This window comes from Schistocerca nitens, chromosome 1 (genome assembly GCF_023898315.1).
Source record: "Schistocerca nitens isolate TAMUIC-IGC-003100 chromosome 1, iqSchNite1.1, whole genome shotgun sequence".
Lineage (NCBI taxonomy): Eukaryota > Metazoa > Arthropoda > Insecta > Orthoptera > Acrididae > Schistocerca > Schistocerca nitens.
Genome location: NC_064614.1, coordinates 661,642,591 through 661,661,406, shown reverse-complemented (window position 1 = coordinate 661,661,406; position 18,816 = coordinate 661,642,591). Strand labels below are relative to the sequence as shown.

At 42.4% G+C, this 18,816-nt stretch overlaps 1 protein-coding gene across 1 annotated transcript in view; it reads right to left on the bottom strand.

The window, feature by feature from the left end:
- LOC126259159 (protein phosphatase 1L) overlaps positions 1-18,816 on the bottom strand; it is a 69,857-nt gene that overhangs the window by 18,904 nt on the left and 32,137 nt on the right. The window contains exon 3 of the mRNA XM_049955708.1: positions 7,482-7,612. Within this exon, the coding sequence (XP_049811665.1) occupies positions 7,482-7,612 (131 nt within the window). The remainder of the gene's footprint in view (positions 1-7,481; positions 7,613-18,816) is intronic.

Genomic DNA, 18,816 nt, shown 5'->3' with positions numbered 1-18,816 from the left:
GAACAGTAGGCAATTACACGCAGAGTGCCAGATTACACACAACAGTGAAATTATCAAGCATCATAGTGAACAACAAATAACAACACCAAATATACAGAGTTTAAAAATGAATAATATTTTGTGTGTGCAATAGAGCTATAAATGAAAGTGATATTTTACTTAGTAAGTTCATAGTTCCACCAAGGCAACAGCCACAAAAAGTTCAAATAATGCATCAAAATGCATGTGCCACAAAATGCCACACATAAAGAAATGAAATTAAAGGTGTACTACTATGCCTACACAGTTCATTATTTGCACACTAGAGGGTGTAAAACCTGTAACCAATATTGTGACGCAACTCAGTTCTGAGAATACCATTCAATAACAGTTTCACAAAAACACTGTTGGGTTACAGAGTGTTAAAGAAAGTGTCCAAGAGTATACCCATAGGAGCAATGACATAACAATATTGTAAATAGAAGATTCCGTTCATAAACTGTTATATCCTAGCCAGTAATGCCACCCGAGACCGCTGCCAAAAGGTTGGCAGCATCAAAGTCCGGACGCCGTCCGCATAAGCAGCGCCAGCGAGACAGGAAATCGCCGCAAGTCTGCGCGCGCCACCGCTGGCTTCTGGCTTCTTAAGCGCTGGAGTCGCGAGCGCTAGGACAGTTCTGGATTCGCCGCTCAGTTGTAGACTCGCCACCGAATTGTGTACCTGCTAGTCAGTTGTGTGTTCATCGCAGCAGAGTTGTTGTTTGTCGTCAGCCCACGCTGACCTAGCCGCTCCGACTCGAACTAGACAGTTTTCTGTAGACCATGTTCACCACTGTGTTCTGTATCGTCGTTAATAAAGATAATTACCGACTTTCATTTAATCCGAGTGTTTGGGTTTTCATCCTTCTGTTCACTGTTCCAGCGGACCGGTCGGCCCGCTATTAAAAGTGTGGCGGTGACTTCGTAGGCCGTTTCTACAGCGAAGTGTTGTCACTACGAAGGCCGTCACAAAACTGGCGATGAGGACTTCCGAACTCGTGTGCAGGGCTGGTTTAACTTGTTTCTTGAGATAGAATTTTGGGGGCTGGTTTAATTTGTGTTCACTATGTCTGCCGAATTACAACAGTTGATCTTGTTACAGAGTCAGCAAATACAAAGTCTGGTGGAAGCAATCGCCAAACAAGCAGCTAATCCACCACCACACAAGGAACAAGCACAGGCAGCACCGCCTTTTCGTGCTTTTGAGGCATCACGAGAAGAATGGCAAGAATATTTCGCGCAGTTGCAGGCGCACATGTCAGTCTACAAAATCACAGGTAATGAGCGGCAGCTTTATTTAATTTCCACTGCAGGCGTGGAAGTCTATAGACTACTTTGTAAGTTGTTCCCGGAATCCAAGCCAGAAGCTTTAGACTATGACGTTGTTGTTACCAAGCTTGCTGAGTATTTCGAGTCGCGAGTTCATGTGGCAGCGGCCAGATTCAAGTTCTTCAGATTAAAGAAACTGCCACATCAATCTAATAAACAGTGGTTAACAGATTTATGGGGCCTCACCCGTCAGTGCCGATTTAATTGTGTGTGTGGAGCTTCCTACAGTGATGTCATGTTACGAGACGCTATTACTCAAAACATTGCAGATTCTCGTATTCGTGCTGCTATCTTAAAGTTGCCTGACCCGTCATTAAAGACTGTGATGAACATTATTGAAGCCCAAGATACTTTTGACTATGCTGAGTGTGAGTTAGATCAGCCATGTATTTCTCAAATTGCCTGTGCTAAGCAAGTTATGTCACGCCCGCGGCCCCACCGGCAGAGTCAGACTGTAAACACTAGCCGGCCGCGTCATGTTAAACACATTCGTCAGCCGCGTGTGCAAAATGATAGAGTTAAGTCTTGCCCTAAGTGTGTTCTTGCTCATCCTCGTGAACGTGGCCCGTTAAGAAACGCGGTTTGTCACTTTTGTCAAAGGAAAGGACACATCCAGACTGTTTGTTTGCGTAAACGCAAGAACAATTCTAGTGCTGCCCAGCCCATGGATATTCATGTTCTTCAAAGCCAGCCCGCCCAGAAGGTCGCGTTTAAAGACTCTTCCACGGTTCGGGTGGGTAATAAACTTGTTCGCAATAAGCCACCCACCCAGCCCTCTGCTATGCGACCCAAGCGTAATTGAAACGCTGTAAAAAGTAATGTACAGACTGCAAGTGAAGCGGGAGTTGTTGTTCCACCCGCCCAACCCACGAGTTGTCGTGAGCAGCGAACACGCGCTAATCGCGCTGATTTTGTGTCTTCCGCCTCCGCTGCACCGATCCAGAGACAGTGTAATAAACTATTTGTGAAGCTACGCATCCAGGATAAGACCTTCAATTTTCAATTAGACACTGGTGCGTCTGTGACTCTCATAAATAGTGCTACGTATGCGGTTATCGGCCGCCCTAAACTTTCAGCGGCAAAACATTCTTTGGCTACTTATAGTGGAGAACAAATTCCTGTGTTAGGTGTATGTAGCGTGCCAGCCACATTCCGTGGCAATACAAAAACAGTTTCATTCACTGTGCTCCGCGCTACAGACAGTGTAAACATTTTCGGATTAGACTATTTTGACTTGTTTGGCCTGTCTATCCAAGACAATGTGTTGCAACTTAATTCTGTTGTTGTTCCTCAAGACAGCATAACCGATTTGTGTAAATGATACAGTGACATATTTAAAGACGAACTCGGTTGTGCTGCGAACTTTGCCGCTCATATTACGTTAAAAGATAATGCTCAGCCTCGATTTTTTCGTGCTCGTCCAGTGCCTCACGCCCTCCGGGCACCTGTAGAAGATGAACTTCGTCGTTGGCAAAACAACGGTGTTATTCAACCCGTTTCAGCGAGCCAGTGGGCTTCTCCCTTAGTTATTATAAAGAAACCGTCTGGCAAGTTACGTTTGTGTGCTGATTTTAAGTCGACAGTTAATCCTCAGACTGTCATTGATTCTTTTCCTTTGCCTAGACCGGACGAGCTGATGGATAAGTTAGGGGAAGCTCGTTTCTTTTCCAAAATTGATCTCCGTGAAGCATATTTGCAATTGCCCCTCGACGAGCAATCACAACAGTATTTTGTCATAAACACGTCGTTGGGGTTGTTCCGTTTTCTGCGTTTGCCTTTTGGTTGTGCGTCAGCTCCAGCTGTTTTTCAGCGTTTTTTGTCACAACTTCTGGCTAATGTGCCATCGTGTTGCAACTATTTAGACGATATTGTTGTGTCCGGTCGGACGCCTGCTGAACATTTCCGTAATTTGGAGTGTTTGTTTACAGTGTTGTCTCAGGCAGGCCTACGTTGCAACATCGATAAATGTTCATTTTTCCTTACGGAGATGGAGTATCTGGGACATGTTATTAATGCTCAAGGCATTCATCCCTCCCAGTCACATTTAGCAGCTATTCGTGATTTGCCCGCCCCTCGCAATCTGCATGAATTGCAAGCAGTTCTTGGCAAATTGACATATTATATTAGGTTTATACCTAATGCATCACAGATTGCTGCACCGTTGCATCGTCTCCGCCGTAAGAATGTTCCGTTTGTGTGGTCAGCTGATTGCCAATCAGCCTTTCAGCAGCTTAAAGAGGCTTTATTGAATGATCGTTGTCTGGTCCATTACGACCCTAACAAGCCTCTGGTGTTAGCTTGTGATGCCTCTTCTTTCGGCCTCGGTGCTGTGTTGTCTCACCGAGTCGGTAACACCGAACGTCCTATTGCGTTCGCATCGAAATTGTTAAACAAAGCTCAGTGTAATTATAGCCAATTGGACAAGGAAGCGTTGGCTATTGTGTTCGGTGTCACAAAATTCCATCACTACCTCTATGGTAGACCATTCTATTTAGTCACAGATCACAAGCCCCTGACGTCGCTGTTTCATCCGTCTAAACCAGTTCCTCAGCGGACAGCTCAGAGACTACAAAGTTGGGCTATTTTGTTATCACAATACCAGTATGAGATACTGTATCGCCCTACAGCTCAGCATGCAAACGCTGACGCGCTTTCTAGATTGCCGACTGCTGCGGATGATGTCTCCGATTCCTCTGACGACTCTTGCCATCAGATTGACGCCGATGAGCATCAATCCCTCCGGGATTTTCCGATTGATTATCGTCAGGTGGCACGTGAGACAGCTACGGATCCTCATCTGAGTTTACTATTACGTTTTGTTCAACGTGGTTGGCCGTCCAAGGCAAAGGACATATCGGATCCTGTGGTTTGTCACTATTATCCGCAACGTCATCTGTTGTCCGTTTCGCACGGAGTTTTGCTGTTACGCACCGAGAATGACCAGCTTCGTGTAGTGGTTCCCCAAGTGCTCCAATCCAAGGTCCTCGACTTGTTGCATCAAGGTCATTGGGGAGTGGTCCGCACCAAGCAGCTTGCCCGCCGTCATTGTACATGGATCGGTATTGATAAGCAGATTACGCAGATGTCTACAGATTGTTCGACGTGTGCCGAACACCAAGCTGCTCCGCCTCAACGCTATTTTGAGTGGGCACGCCCTGCCGGTCCCTGGCAGCGAGTACATATTGATTTCGCTGGTCCATATCGGAATTCTCGTTGGCTCATCGTGATAGATGCATTTAGTAATTTTCCGTTTGTTGTGCCCATGCAGTCTACAACGTCTGCACAAACTATACAGGCGTTGACTTCAATTTTTTGTATTGAGGGTCTTCCAGAAGTTTTAGTGTCTGACAATGGTCCACAATTTACCTCTGCTGAATTTGAAAGTTTTTGTTCTGCCAATGGCATTCGCCATGTTCATACTCCGCCGTTCCACCCTCAATCGAATGGTGCAACGGAACGTTTTGTACGCACATTCAAGGATCATATGGACCGCCTTCGTGCTACGCACTCTCGTCAGCAGGCCCTCATCACGTTCCTGTCGTCGTACCGGACCACGCCACGCGACGGCCCTTCGCCTGCGGAGCTTCTCCACGGCAGTCGTCATCGCACCCTACTACGGTTGTTGCACCCCCCGGATCGACCCGCCGCTTCTGAGCATCGCACGCGTTTTCAGCACGACGACGCCGTTTTTTTCAGAGTTTATCATGGTCGCCGTCGTTGGGAACGTGGTACCGTGACAAGTGTCCAGGGTTGCGGTTTTTATACTGTCCAAGGTGCTACTGGGGTGCATAGGAGGCATCAGAACTAGTTGCGCCGCGCTGGCCGCCCGGATTCTGCCGCTCGTTCTTTGTCCACAGATTTGGTCCGCGGCGGGTTCCAGCCGCGCCTTCCGACTTCGCTGCCGCCCCCAGGGCAGCAGCAGCAGCCGTCGCCGCTACCACGCCGACAGCCCGTCCCGTTGATGCCTCCCGCGCAGCTTCATCCGGGAGCGCCCCAGGTGGTCGCTCCGGCGCCTGCGGTCCCTCTTCAGTTGCCACCACCTTCGGAGCTGATGGACGTCGACCCCTCAGCCGGGCCGCCTTCCCAAGCGGTGGCTGTGCAGCCTGTCCTGCAGCCGCTTTCCTTGGGCACCCCCAAGGAGTCTGACACCGCAGCGCCTTGTCCGGCGCCCCCTCAGCAGCCGTCGACGCAGCGTCAGGAGATGCTGCCTCTCTTCGTGGGTCCCGACGCCCCATCGCGTCCAGTACCAGAAGCTGCGTCCGTGGTCACAGGCGTGCACCCTGACCTCGGTTTTCAGTCGGTGTTTCCCGAGGCCCCGCGCAGCCAATGCTGGGGTGCGGACCGGGGACTGCCACCGACAACAGTCTCCGCCCCGGTCTCTTCTGCTACGCCTGCGGCCAGACCCCTCCCCCGCCGTCGACGCTCGCCACGTCATTATTCAACGACGGTGCGGCGATTTGGGGGGAGGAGTGTTATATCCTAGCCAGTAATGCCACCCGAGACCGCTGCCAAAAGGTTGGCAGCATCAAAGTCCGGACGCCGTCCGCATAAGCAGCGCCAGCGAGACAGGAAATCGCCGCAAGTCTGCGCGCGCCACCGCTGGCTTCTGGCTTCTTAAGCGCTGGAGTCGCGAGCGCTAGGACAGTTCTGGATTCGCCGCTCAGTTGTAGACTCGCCACCGAATTGTGTACCTGCTAGTCAGTTGTGTGTTCATCGCAGCAGAGTTGTTGTTTGTCGTCAGCCCACACTGACCTAGCCGCTCCGACTCGAACTAGACAGTTTTCTGTAGACCATGTTCACCACTGTGTTCTGTATCGTCGTTAATAAAGATAAGTACCGACTTTCATTTAATCCGAGTGTTTGGGTTTTCATCTTTCTGTTCGCTGTTCCAGCGGACCGGTCGGCCCGCTATTAAAAGTGTGGCGGTGACTTCGTAGGCCGTTTCTAAAGCGAAGTGTTGTCGCTACGAAGGCCGTCACAAAATAAACTATAATTTTATAACTGATACTGTAGTCCTAGAGCTTAACTATCCAAAGAACATCAGAATGTCACACTACTCCAATATTTGAGGGCAAGTCGAAAAAATCTGTACAACATTTTTCTTGTTTATTATGACGTCAGTACAACATTTACGACAACACATGCACTGCTTCCTTCACTGTTCCCTCAGAGGTGAATCAATGGGCTCTTCAACCACCTTTAAGTGAACCGAACGAATGCAAAACATCTGATAACTGACCTCAGTTACCAAGCACATCACACTAACTGCTCCAGAAGTGCCCCCTGTGTATTCCAAAAAAACAGTTAGCAGCACTTTCCTGCAGATGGTTGATTCTTTAATTTCTTTTCAGCTGCAGATTTAAGTGTTTCCATTCCATTTTTTGGCATTTGCTCTCTGGTTCAAAGAGTTGAACCCATTTTTCATCTCCAGCAATGATTAATTCATAAAACATTTCAACTTCTTCAATATGGCTGTTCAAGTAGCTGCCAACAGGTTCTCACAAGACTGTGCTTGTTCTCTTTACTGAGTTGTTCATTTGACCCATCTTGCACAGACATTATGAAAGTTGAGCCTTTTATGAATGATGTATGCACAACCATGACTAATGTATATTTGGTCTACAGCTTCATCAGCAGACACTTGTTGGTTATTCAAAATCAGGCTCCACACTTGCTCAATGTTGGCCATCCTGCTCTTTCCTTGTTCTTCACACTTGTTCAGTCACTTATCAATTGTTCAATCCACTGGGAAACACTCCAACATGGTAAAATATTGTTCTTTTATTGTGTTGAGAGTCTTATATCAATTCCAGTTCCTGGTACACTTTCAGACCGCAAAACTGATCAGATAATGCTGTTCTTCTTTGATGCAAAAGGAGAGTAGCACAGCAATGTTTACTTCACAATAGCACAAAATGAACTGGACTGACAAAGTTGGAAACTGCCACAAGGAAACAGAATGGTGCCATCTAGCAGCTGGTGAGAGCACTAAGTCATGCCGCCAATTTGAAGTAGATTAGAATGAAATCGCAGATATTTACTGACTTAACATCATACTATTACGAAGACAATTTTTTCCTGTATATTACATTATCAAATTAGTAATGATTTTCAGTATAAATACACATACGTACCTGCTGTGGTTTGTGATCAAAAGACAGTGGTATAGCATTGCCGCGGCTGTCGCACATCACTCCCCTTGAATCTCCAACATTTGCTACTACCAACTGATTGCCTTCCAACAAAGCAATCAGAGCGGTAGTACCTGTACGCAAAATTTCACTTCAGTAAGGAAAGAAAAGGAACAGGTATGGTCCAACAAACATTTTATTTTACCAAAATGACTTCTTACCACTTTGAGCGCAGACAAAAGCACAAGCAATAAAATGTTTTACACAAATACATAATCATTTAAGATATATACATAGAACTTCAATAAACTCTTCTCAGTTTACAAGTTGCACGACTTTGAACACAAGCTCAAGCTTTTGACAACTGTCTCCCCCATCACCATCAGGGATTGAATCACTCATAGTCAGGGATGGTATGATGTTATGATTTTATAGATGCAAAAGCAGCACCTGGAAATTTCCCGAGAGCCAAAGTGATGCACATGCGGAAGGCAAGTTTGGCAGCTGTTCCTTCGGCCCTCTCCGATAGGTTCCAGACACTTCTTTTGTATCTGTGTAACCAGAACAGCTTGCCAGCCCCAACAGCCAATGATTTTAACTCCTGATGATAATGGTGGAGACAGTTATTGAAAGATTGTGTGTTTCATTCAACGTGACACAGCGTGTAAACTGACAAGATTTTATTGAAACATGCCACCATGAAAGACTCAGAGGATACATACATAGAACAGTTTTGTCTAATCATTAGTTCATCCTCTTGCATGAAGAGCACTGCATCGCATAGTACTGTACTACACTGCTTAGTAAACAGAGTGCACTTCACCCAGGACAACGAAACCTGAATACTAATCATTTAATTCTATTAATGCATTTTACTATTGACAGCAGCAGTTTCAGTGATGAAAATTGGTTACTTTAATTTCATTTGTAGACAGCACAGTATGAATGATACAGGCTGTTCTAAATAATTTTTTGTTATTGGATTATGACTAGGTAATTGAAATTGGCAGTGAATACTCATCAGTGGCACTTTGTGGTTTCTAAATATGCTTTCTTCAAATATATACTGGTAAGATATACTGGTAAGTGAAAACTACGATTTAAGTGTTGACATGAGCTGTTTCCTTGCTCACAACAGATTGACTTGAAAGACAGAAGTCTAAATCTTAAGATGAATGGCACAAAAAAAGCAATATGGCTCCGCCTCTTTTTTTTTTTTAAAGGAATTGGGATCTGTGCAAATTCCAAGTACATCAATGGATACCTCAGCACAGTATGGCAAGGAAATATCTCTGTTAAATACTAACATGAGACTCAGTGACAATGAGTCCATGACAAGAGAAATTATTTTTGAAATACCTTAAGTATACTTTTCTCTATTATCTTGTTGTCAGCATTTTCCTTATGTTCTGTGGAGAACTTCCTCATTCCTTACCTTATCGCTCCCCTTAATTTTCAACATCCATCTATAGCACCACATCTCAATCACTGCCACACGGCAATGTGCTCCAAATGTAGTACATTCTCAGAAATTTATTCATCAAATTAAAATCTATTCTTGACACTAGTACACTCCTTTTGGCCAATAATGCCCTGTTTGCCTGTGCTAGTCTGCTTTTTATGTTCTATTTGCTTCACCCATCTTGTGTTATATCAAAATATGGCAAGATTTGCTCAATGAACATACTGAAGGCCAGCACTTTCTTTATCTTCTAATCATTGTATCATCTACATTTATTGAAATTTCAGACATTTCTTGTGCAATTTAAGTGGTAATCAACTATTAAACAACTTCTACAATAATAAGCAACAGCTTATTTAAAGACATTTAAGGTCAACTGGTTACTTTAAATCATCTTGAGCTGTATCGGCTCATTTTCTGAGTTGTTACTTGCTTACTGGCACAATCCGTTTCCCTATTACACCACTGGGTGGCGTTTCAGTCTTCTTGTAGTTGGCTCTCTGTTTACAAGGGGTCGGAGGCAGGTTGTTAATGGGTGGGGGCAGGGCAATGAGACAGAGAAGTATGTCATGAATAGTGAGCATGCAATCATGGGGCCTGATCAGCAGTTGCTTGTCCAAGTGAGTGGCTATTTGTACAGGGCCATGTTCGAGTGGATTTTTGGGCTCTATGCTGTTGTGACCGACTGGATTTGGGAGTGACCATCTGTTGATGTAGGGCGTCTTGATGATGCTGATTTTCTCTGGTAACCCTACCTTATTGTTGGGTAAGGCACTTCTATTTATGGATTTTGGCACATGTGCTCCGGTGCTGAACTTGCTCCCATTAGGCTAATTTGCCCACTTTTCCTCGTCACTCTGTACCATTTGTTTAGTGATCCTTGTGAGTACTGCTTGGGTGTGAAATCTTGTTGTAATAATTTCTAGGTCATCACACATACTACTGACCACTGACGTATATTGACCCTGACCCTTAACCCTTTCAGACCTGGAGGTCACAATTGTGTACATAAAGTTTATTTGCTAATATTTCGCTGACAAGAAATGTCAGGTGCATCCAAACCCACTGTGGACATTTGTGTATGTTTCTTTTAGCCATGCTCCAGCAGCTGCTGCTCTCTTGTGAGCAGTCTGTGAACCACATAGTAAAATATACTCTCTGGTGTTGTCTCTCTGTGGGAAGCCATTACTCATTGACTTTATTGCTATTATAGTCACTTTGTGGGTTTTGTCTATGAATGTTTTGTGTGGTTTCCTTCTTTTGGAAACATTAGATGTTCTTTCAGTGGAATTTTCAGCAATTCCATTCAATTCATATTTGTGTTATGTGTCAGGTAAGATTAATGTACACATTTGTGTACAACAGGTCCTTAATGGTGTAAAATAGGAACAATAACCCAAAATGTGTCTCAGCTATATTTGCATGGCTATGGTAGTTATGTGTGGTAATTTTTCCATTAATTTCAGTACCAGCAGCAAGCAGGAGAATAAGTGACCTATACATAATGATTTTATTTTATATTGCTGGCTTTTGACTTACAAATATGGATAAGGAATATCTTTCTGTGGAGATAGATTGGGACTTGACTATGGACATAATTGAAAATGGTGGCGTTTCTGACATTAGTTTGAGTGGAGATGAGGATGACAGTGTACCACTTATTGAAAGGCAAGCTCCACAAATAGTAAAACGTGTTGGAGCAAATAAAGTGGGCGTGAATGATGTGTGTAGAGACACCATATCTGAAGATGATGATGATGGAGAGGTGGTGGATGCTGAAATGAACTTTTTATGCAATGAAAACAACCCAGAATTGCATAAACTGTGTGACAACATAATGATGACACCTAAAGAATCCATGAAATGGAAATGAAAGCCTCTAAGTAACATTGCAGAAACATACAAATCTCCAAATTATGAAGAATCTCTCTTGTGTTCTCCAATGCAGTACTAAAAAAGATGTATACCAGATGATTTGTTCACTAGCATGGCAGCACACACTCATATTTATGCATTACAACGAGGAAAATCCTCATTCAAGCAGACAACTCCTCAAGCACTAGAGATGCTATTTGGTTTGCATATATTGACTGGCACCTTGAAATTTCCCAGATTATGAATGTACTGGGATACAAGCCTGAAGGTAAATGTGTTTTGGGAAAACATTCCAAGAGACAGATTTTTAGAATTATGAACAAATTTACTCTTGATGAACAATCTGGAAAAGCCACCTGAAAATAAAGATAAATTTTACAAAGTCAGGCGAATTTACTCAGCCATTTGAAAATGCTGCAGTCAACTTCCTATAGAAGAGAATGTTAGTGTCAGTGAAGGAATTATTTCTTTCACTGGGAAGTTTTCTGCAAAGCAGTATGTCAAGCAGAAACCAAGTCCATGGGGAATCAAAGTCTTCATGTGAAAAGAGTGGAATAGTGCACGAGTTTCTTTTGTATCAAGGTGCTACAACTGAACTAAATACCGCATACTGTAAAAAATTTGGGCTAGGTCCTGCTGTTGGTTAAGAATTTTCTGTTCCACTCTGAAAAAGTAAAGGTCATAAATTATACTTTGACAACTTCTTTTCACCTTATCACTTGTTTCAAGTTCTGAAATCTCAAGGCATCAGTGCAGCAGTTACTGTCCGTCAAAACAGATTTGGAAAGAACTTGCCTTTTTTAGATGATAAAACAATAATGAAACAAACCAGAGGTTACTGAGAATAATCGCTAGTGCTGATGACATTACCATGTGTAAGTGTTTAGACTATAGGACAGTTTTATTGTGTTCAAAGTTTGTTGGTATAGGCTCAGTGGATGAAATTGAGTGTTGGGACAAAAAACACCATAAATGGGTGAAAGTAGAAAGACCTGAAATATTGAGAAGATATAATCATGCAATGGATCGTGTGGAGCTATTTGATCAATTGATAAGCTACTACAGAGTTTTCATCAGATCTCGAAAATGACCTTTCCGTATGATTTTTCATGCTGTTGACTTTTCCAGCGTGCAGAGTTGGTTGGCATACAGACGAGATGCAGACAACCTGTCTATCCCAAAGAAGAAGCAAATGGACCTTCTTTCCTTTCGTATCAGGGTAGCAGATGGATTGATACTGTGCCAGAAGAAAGTGACTGAAAAGAAGAGGAGGCGTCTGTCTGATGAAGGACTGGCTTCAGACATGAGAGTCATACCAAGAAAAAGAGGAGAATTAAGACCAGCTACAGAGATACAGTTTGATTCCATTGACCATTTGCCTTTGCATGATGTAGGAGCTCCAAGTCCCTGCAAATTTCCAAAATGTACAGGGCGTTCTACAATTCAGTGCAGAAAATGTAAAGTACACTTATGTCTCCAAAAGGACAGAATTTTTTTTTACAGTTTCATACAAAACCTTAAAATCAGTGTTTTGATCATTGTTGTTTAAATAATAACTGTAATTTGGAATTATTTTTATTGTTTCTTCTGTTTTAAAGTGAAATAAAGAGTGGCATACTTGATCCACAGTGTTAACCTCCGTAATGTATGACATGAAGCTCGAGACCTGATGAACACAATTGTGTACATTAAATATCTAGAAAACTAGAGATCAAATGAAATTTTTTCTTAGAAAAATGTTGTCAGGAGACTCACCTGAATGTAAAAATGATATCAGATATTTTTTTAATAAGTAAATAAAAAATCAGGTCTGAAAGGGTTAAGGTGGCAATGCCCGACTTATGTATGAATTGTAACGTTGGGCACGGTCACGGTGAGCAAAAGCCAGTGGCCCGATGAATGTTGGCTTGTTTTCTGTACTCATGTTGGAAGGTCTCGTTGAGAACCAGCACTTCTCTTAAAAGAAGGAATTTATTGTTTATTGTTTGATATTTTATTACTACTGTGATCTCGTGCTTAGGTATTAGTGCTCAAGCATTTCTTGCTACTTTAGTTGGCTACTAAATCAAATTGTTATGTTTGGCCATTACTGTTAAATGATTAACTGGTTAATCACCTTTGTTCTAGTTGTGCAGTCACAACACTTAAGATTTTGGTTAGTGTCCGGGATGGGGTTTGCATTTGGTATTCTTGTGTTCGGTCTTGAGAATTTTCATACTTTTGATGCTCAGTCCAGGATGAATTATATGCCTGTTTGTATGCCCTCTGCTTACCGAGCTGTTTGTAGTGTTGCAACCGTTGGCCCCAGCTTGTTATCCACTACCCGCCGATTCATCAGGTATGGCTAGTCCACGTCAGCTGTGTGCTTTTGTGCAGTGTGTGTTCTGCCTTCCATTTTGCAGTAGGTACTTGCTACATCACCTTTCTATAAGTTAAGTGCTTAATCTTTATGGCATTTGGACTTAAGTTTAAATCAAAGTGTCTGCTGTCCTAAGCCATCCCAGCCAAGCCTTGGCTCCACCAGCCTTGATTTAAAGATCTTTCAATCCTATAACTGTAGATTGCTGAGTCTGTAAATTTTCAAATCTTTGTTACCTTTCTGTTCCAAAATTGCTCATGACCAAAGGGCACTCCAGATCTTTTTATTGTAGCCCTGAACCTGTAAATTTTAACATATTTTTGCCTTTCCTGTTTGCAAACTGCTTACGGCAAAGAGACTCTCCAGATTCATAAAATGCTGAAATTTTGTATCTTAAAAATTTTGTAACTGTTCCTGTTCGAGAAAGCGGTAATGCCCAAATGACTTCAAAATTGTCAAACGCTGAACTTGTAAAATTTTGACTATTGTTACCTTCCTGTTTGAAAGGTTCCTAATGTCAAAGAGCTCCTCCACTTCTGTTTCTAAATTGCTAGCGTCTTCAAGTTATTTTTAATTGTCATCCTAAACTTGTAATTTTTTTCTAAATAAGGGCCACCTTCCTTGTTTGAAGTTCACTATCTACTGAGTGGTTCTTAAATTGTTATGGTAACGCTCTTTCCATAATCTGCCTGGTCGAAATTTTATGAGTGCGCAAAGGGCTCTTGAGTTGTATTTTTATGAATGTTAGACTTGTTATTATAAAGAGGCATTACTTATCCTATTAAAAAAAAACTGCAACTCCTAAAAGAGGTATTTAAACCACCTTGTGTAACTTGTGATAACTTGCCTTAAACTTCCTATTCTGTGAAGTTTTCAGTATATCTTGTCAAATAAAGGTCACCAACTATTGTAAAACAACAAATGGCATTCCATAAAACTCAACCTGCAACTTCCTCCCACCGGTTAAGTTATTGTCGTATCCTGGGGCATCCGCTGAGATCTCCCATCTCTTCACAAATTAATCAAGTCAAACACACAGACCTGTACAGCAGACATATGTTCAATAACTCACAAAGAAGTAAAATATTTCAAATTAAATCTTTTAAGCAGAATTATGTGGAAACTTAGCTACAAACCAACAAGAAAAACAATGACCATCTACATCTACATCACTGCTTTGCAATTCACACTTAAGTGAAATTTCATGAAAAGATCTCTCTCTACAACAAAGAATGCCTTTATTTATTTATTTATTTTTAATAAATCCCACTCCAACTCGCTCATCATATCCGTGACACTCTCTCCCCTATTTCAGAATAGCACAAAATGAACTAGTGTCCTCTGGACTTTTTTGATGTCCTCCATCAATCCTATCTGATAAGGACCTCATACCACAAAGCAGTACTCTAGCAGAGGAGGGACAGGTGTAGTGTAGGCAGTCTCTTTAGAAAACTTGTTGCATCTTCTAAGTGTTCTGCCTGTAAATGGAGTATTGGGTTTGCCTTTGCCACAACATTATCTATGTGATTGATCTAATATAAGCTGTACATGACTGTAATTCCTACGTATTTAGTCGTATGGTTTAGCATGTAACTGAAATTTAACAGCTCTCTTTTCATACACATGTGGATGACTCCACACTTTTCCTTATTAGGGAGCAATGCAATCAGCAGTTTGGTCCCATAGGAATTTATCACAAATTTCCAAAGAAATTTTCCTTATTCAGAGAGAGACAACTGCCACTTTTTGTACATAGAGGTATCATGTCCAAGTCATTTTGCAACTGATTTTGATGTTCTGACAACTTTACAAGAGGCTAAATGACAGTATCATCTGAATCGGTAACACTCCCTTGGGAACGCTCGATAACACTTCTGTTCTAATCAGTGATTTTTCATCAATTACTATGTACTGTGACCTTTCTGACAGGAAATCATGAATCCAGTCACACAACTGAAGCAATACTCCATAGGCACCAAATTTGTTAGGTGTATCTTGTGAGGAACAATGTCAAAAACGTTCTGGAAATCTAGAGATAGGGAATCAATTTGAGATCCCCTGTTGATAGCACCCATTACTTCATCCAAATAAAGAGCTAGTTATGATTCACACGAAATATACTTTCTGAAACCATGCTGACTATGTATCAATACACCATTACCTTCAAGGTATTTCATAGTGTTCGAACACAGTGTATGTTCCAAAATCCTAATGAAAATTGATGTCACTTATATAGGTCCAAATTCACAAGATTACTCCTATCTCCTTTCTTGAATACTGGTGTTACCTGTGCAGCTTTCCAGTCTTTTGCTATGGATCTTATGTCGAGTGAGGGGTCATATATGATTGCTAAGTCTGGGGCTGTTGTATCAGTATACTCAGAAAGAAAACTAACTGGTATGCAAACTGGACCAGAAGACTTACTCTTATTAAGTGCTTTAAGCTGATTCGCTACACCAAAGATATCGATTTCTAAGATAGTCATGTAAGCTCTTGTTCTTGATTCTAATTCTGGAATATTCACTTTATATTCTTTGGTGAAGGAATTTCAGAAAAATGTGTGTGTGTTTGGGGGGGGGGGGGGGTGTTAAGGTTATCAGTGCCCTTATGAACTTAGTAAAAACAGATGTGGTTAAAGCACTGGAAATGTGAGAAAAGATTTAAAAGCCTATCTGAGATAAAATCACATTCACTCTCACCCATGATCACATGCACAATCATACTGGCTCACAGAAAGGAAGATGGCATTTAAAGTGTTCATATGTTCCAAAATCATCAAGTAAAACCAAGGTCAACAATAGGAAACTAAAATACACATATATTCACAGAAAACTTACAAAGAACATGGATGAGCCAGCCATCCTGATAACACATTTAAAACATTGCCCTAAAATTTTAGGGGACAAGTTGAACAATTCACAAAATTTTAAATCATAGCACATTCTTTTGACTGTCAGCTAAAATAGAGGGCAATCTAGATGATTAATGGGAAATCTCATATAAAGATGTGAAACAAATACTAACAAACTATGCCTCCATCTTTGCTACCCTCCCTGTTTATCTTTCCCCTGTTGCTTCATAACCTGGGTTGCGAGTAAATGAATCCACTTTCCCTTCTTCCCCTTTTTTCCCCTCTCTCCTCCCTGATGAAGGAACAAAGTTCCAAAAGCAAGGAACATAAATTTTCTGTTCTGTTTTGTGTATCTATTGGCTGTACTGAGTTGAGGTAAGTACTGGACAGCCCCTTTGTTAAAATAGATGGCAAGTTTGTCAGCAAATGAGCTGCCACCCTTTAGTCTGAAAATAAAACGCAGTGTAGTAAAATGTGATACACTGTGATATGTACATCACAAGTATCTCACACTGGAGGGTCATCTTGCTGGACGAAGAAGCCTTGCATCATAGGGCAGTGGCCTATGAAAAGATGAGTAAGGAGGGCCTCATTCCACCTGTGTGGCTGGAAGGAGGTATGCCATGGTCGCATTGTAGACTTTACTAAACTCCGCTTATTGTCTGTCACTTCCAGTCAATCTTCTTCCCATCAATGCATGACTCTGTGCCTCAACAGTTAGGTGAGAGCGTGCAGGAGGTTAGTACACTGAACTAACTGAGGATTATGACTTGTCTCCTTGGCTGCTACATCTGCCCTTTCATTTCCTGCAGTACCCATGTGCCATGGCACCCAGCAGAAGACACTTCCTTCCCCAGGTTTTGTAGTTCAAAGAAGTTGTCCTGGATATTCTTGACTACTTTATCTGCTTCGTACAAATGTTGTAGAAAGTGAAGAGCACTCAGAGAATCAGGACAGACAAGGAATTTAGAAACTGAAACATTTCTCCTCAGCTCCAGAGCCTGCAAGATTGCATATCATTGCATGTCAAAGATAATAAGGTCTTGAGGCAGTGGGAGCTTGAAGACACAATCAGGAGAAAACAACAGAGCACCTAACAGATCCATCCATAAATACTACTACTGGCTAGTGATGCTCAGAAAAAATGTCACAAAACTATCTATTAAAAATATATGCAGGAGTGCAATCTGTCCTGCACTGCACGATATCTAAAATCACTCTGGGCCTCTTCAGTAACCAGGGTGGCAGGTGGTTAAAAATGTAGGTTTTGGGCTGTATTTGCTCCACATCAACTGACTCCAGCACGTGCTGCATACAGAGCCCAAATGACCTTGTAGCTCGTGTATGACTGGAGAAAAGGTGTTCTAGAGATGGACGAGCAACAGTATGGTGTGTACGTGAATTCAGAGCAGCGAGGAACTTACATGCCTGATGCACCACGAGGAGCTGCCACCAGACAGTGAAAGGCGATTTCCCAGCTTAAGTACAGAGACTGGATACAGGGCTGGTCCTGTAAGCACCTGTGACCAGTCTAATCCTCATATGGCGAATAGCTCCAGTAATCTTCAGATAAGAGGGTCTCACATACCTAAATACCGTGCCCCAGTCCAGCCATGATCGCACAAAAGTCCCATAAAACTGGAGCAGATGCATCCTGTCCACTCCCCATGACCTGTGGCTACAACACTTCAAGATGTTCAGTGACTTCTGTCTTCTGGCTTTCAGTTCTTTCAGGTATGATAATCACAACAATTTGGAGTCAAAAATAAGGCCTAGAAACCTCACTGAGTCTATAAAATGAGAATGGTGTCCGTGCAAATCAGGTAAATTAACAATATGACAAAAATGATTACAATGAACACATACAAGTTTTTCTTCTATAAACTGAAAACCCATCTTAGAAGCTCAGTCCTCTAACCTCTGCACTGTAAGTTGCAAACTGATGAAGTGCAGTGACAACACTGGAGGTGGAACAAGCAACTGCACAATTGTTCACTAATAGAGAGAACTGAACAGGGCTCTTCACCGTAGATGTGGTACTGTTTATGATGGTTAACCATTCACTGTAGGGTCTTCCTTACACAGCTCGTTAAGGTGATGTTCCAGTAACTACTGCGATAAATTCAGTCCTTTCTCGGCTTGTGGAAAGGTATCGAAATGGCCTCTCTCCACTAGCTGGGAATGTGAGCTTTCTGCCATCAAATTAAAACATTCAAGGAGTATTTCCTTTGAAACTGCCTGCAATTGTTGAAGTGTGCTGGATTTGGTTGTGACTGGTTGCAGTATCGTGAGCCTGAGGCAGTGCCGTATGCAATTCCATGCGAATAAAGGGCAGTTGTAAGACTCAGAATTGTTGGATCTGAAGTCCAACTGGATCCTCTCTACAGTCGCATGGTAGCAGCGGAGTGCCAGTTCTTGGTTGGTATTTGCTGTAGTCGTTGCAAATGCTCTGCTGTTATCTGAGTGATGTATCTGGGCATCATTTAGAGACAACCTTCTTTCAGCACTGCTGCTACTGGTGAGAGGGGCGTTTGAAAAGTCCATGCAAAGTCCGAGAGATGGCACCACCAGCGCGAATCAAGGTCATGCTTAGTTAATTAGCACCTTTGGAAATAATGCACAACAAGTTTCAGCCATATTGGTCTATTTCTTTGTGTTTGGCATTTGTGTGAATCAAGGAAGTCGAGTGATTGTCAAAAAATGGACAAAAACGAATTTCGTGTGGTGATTAAACATTACTTTATGAAGGGCAAAACGACTCAGGAGACTAAACACAAGCTTGATAAACATT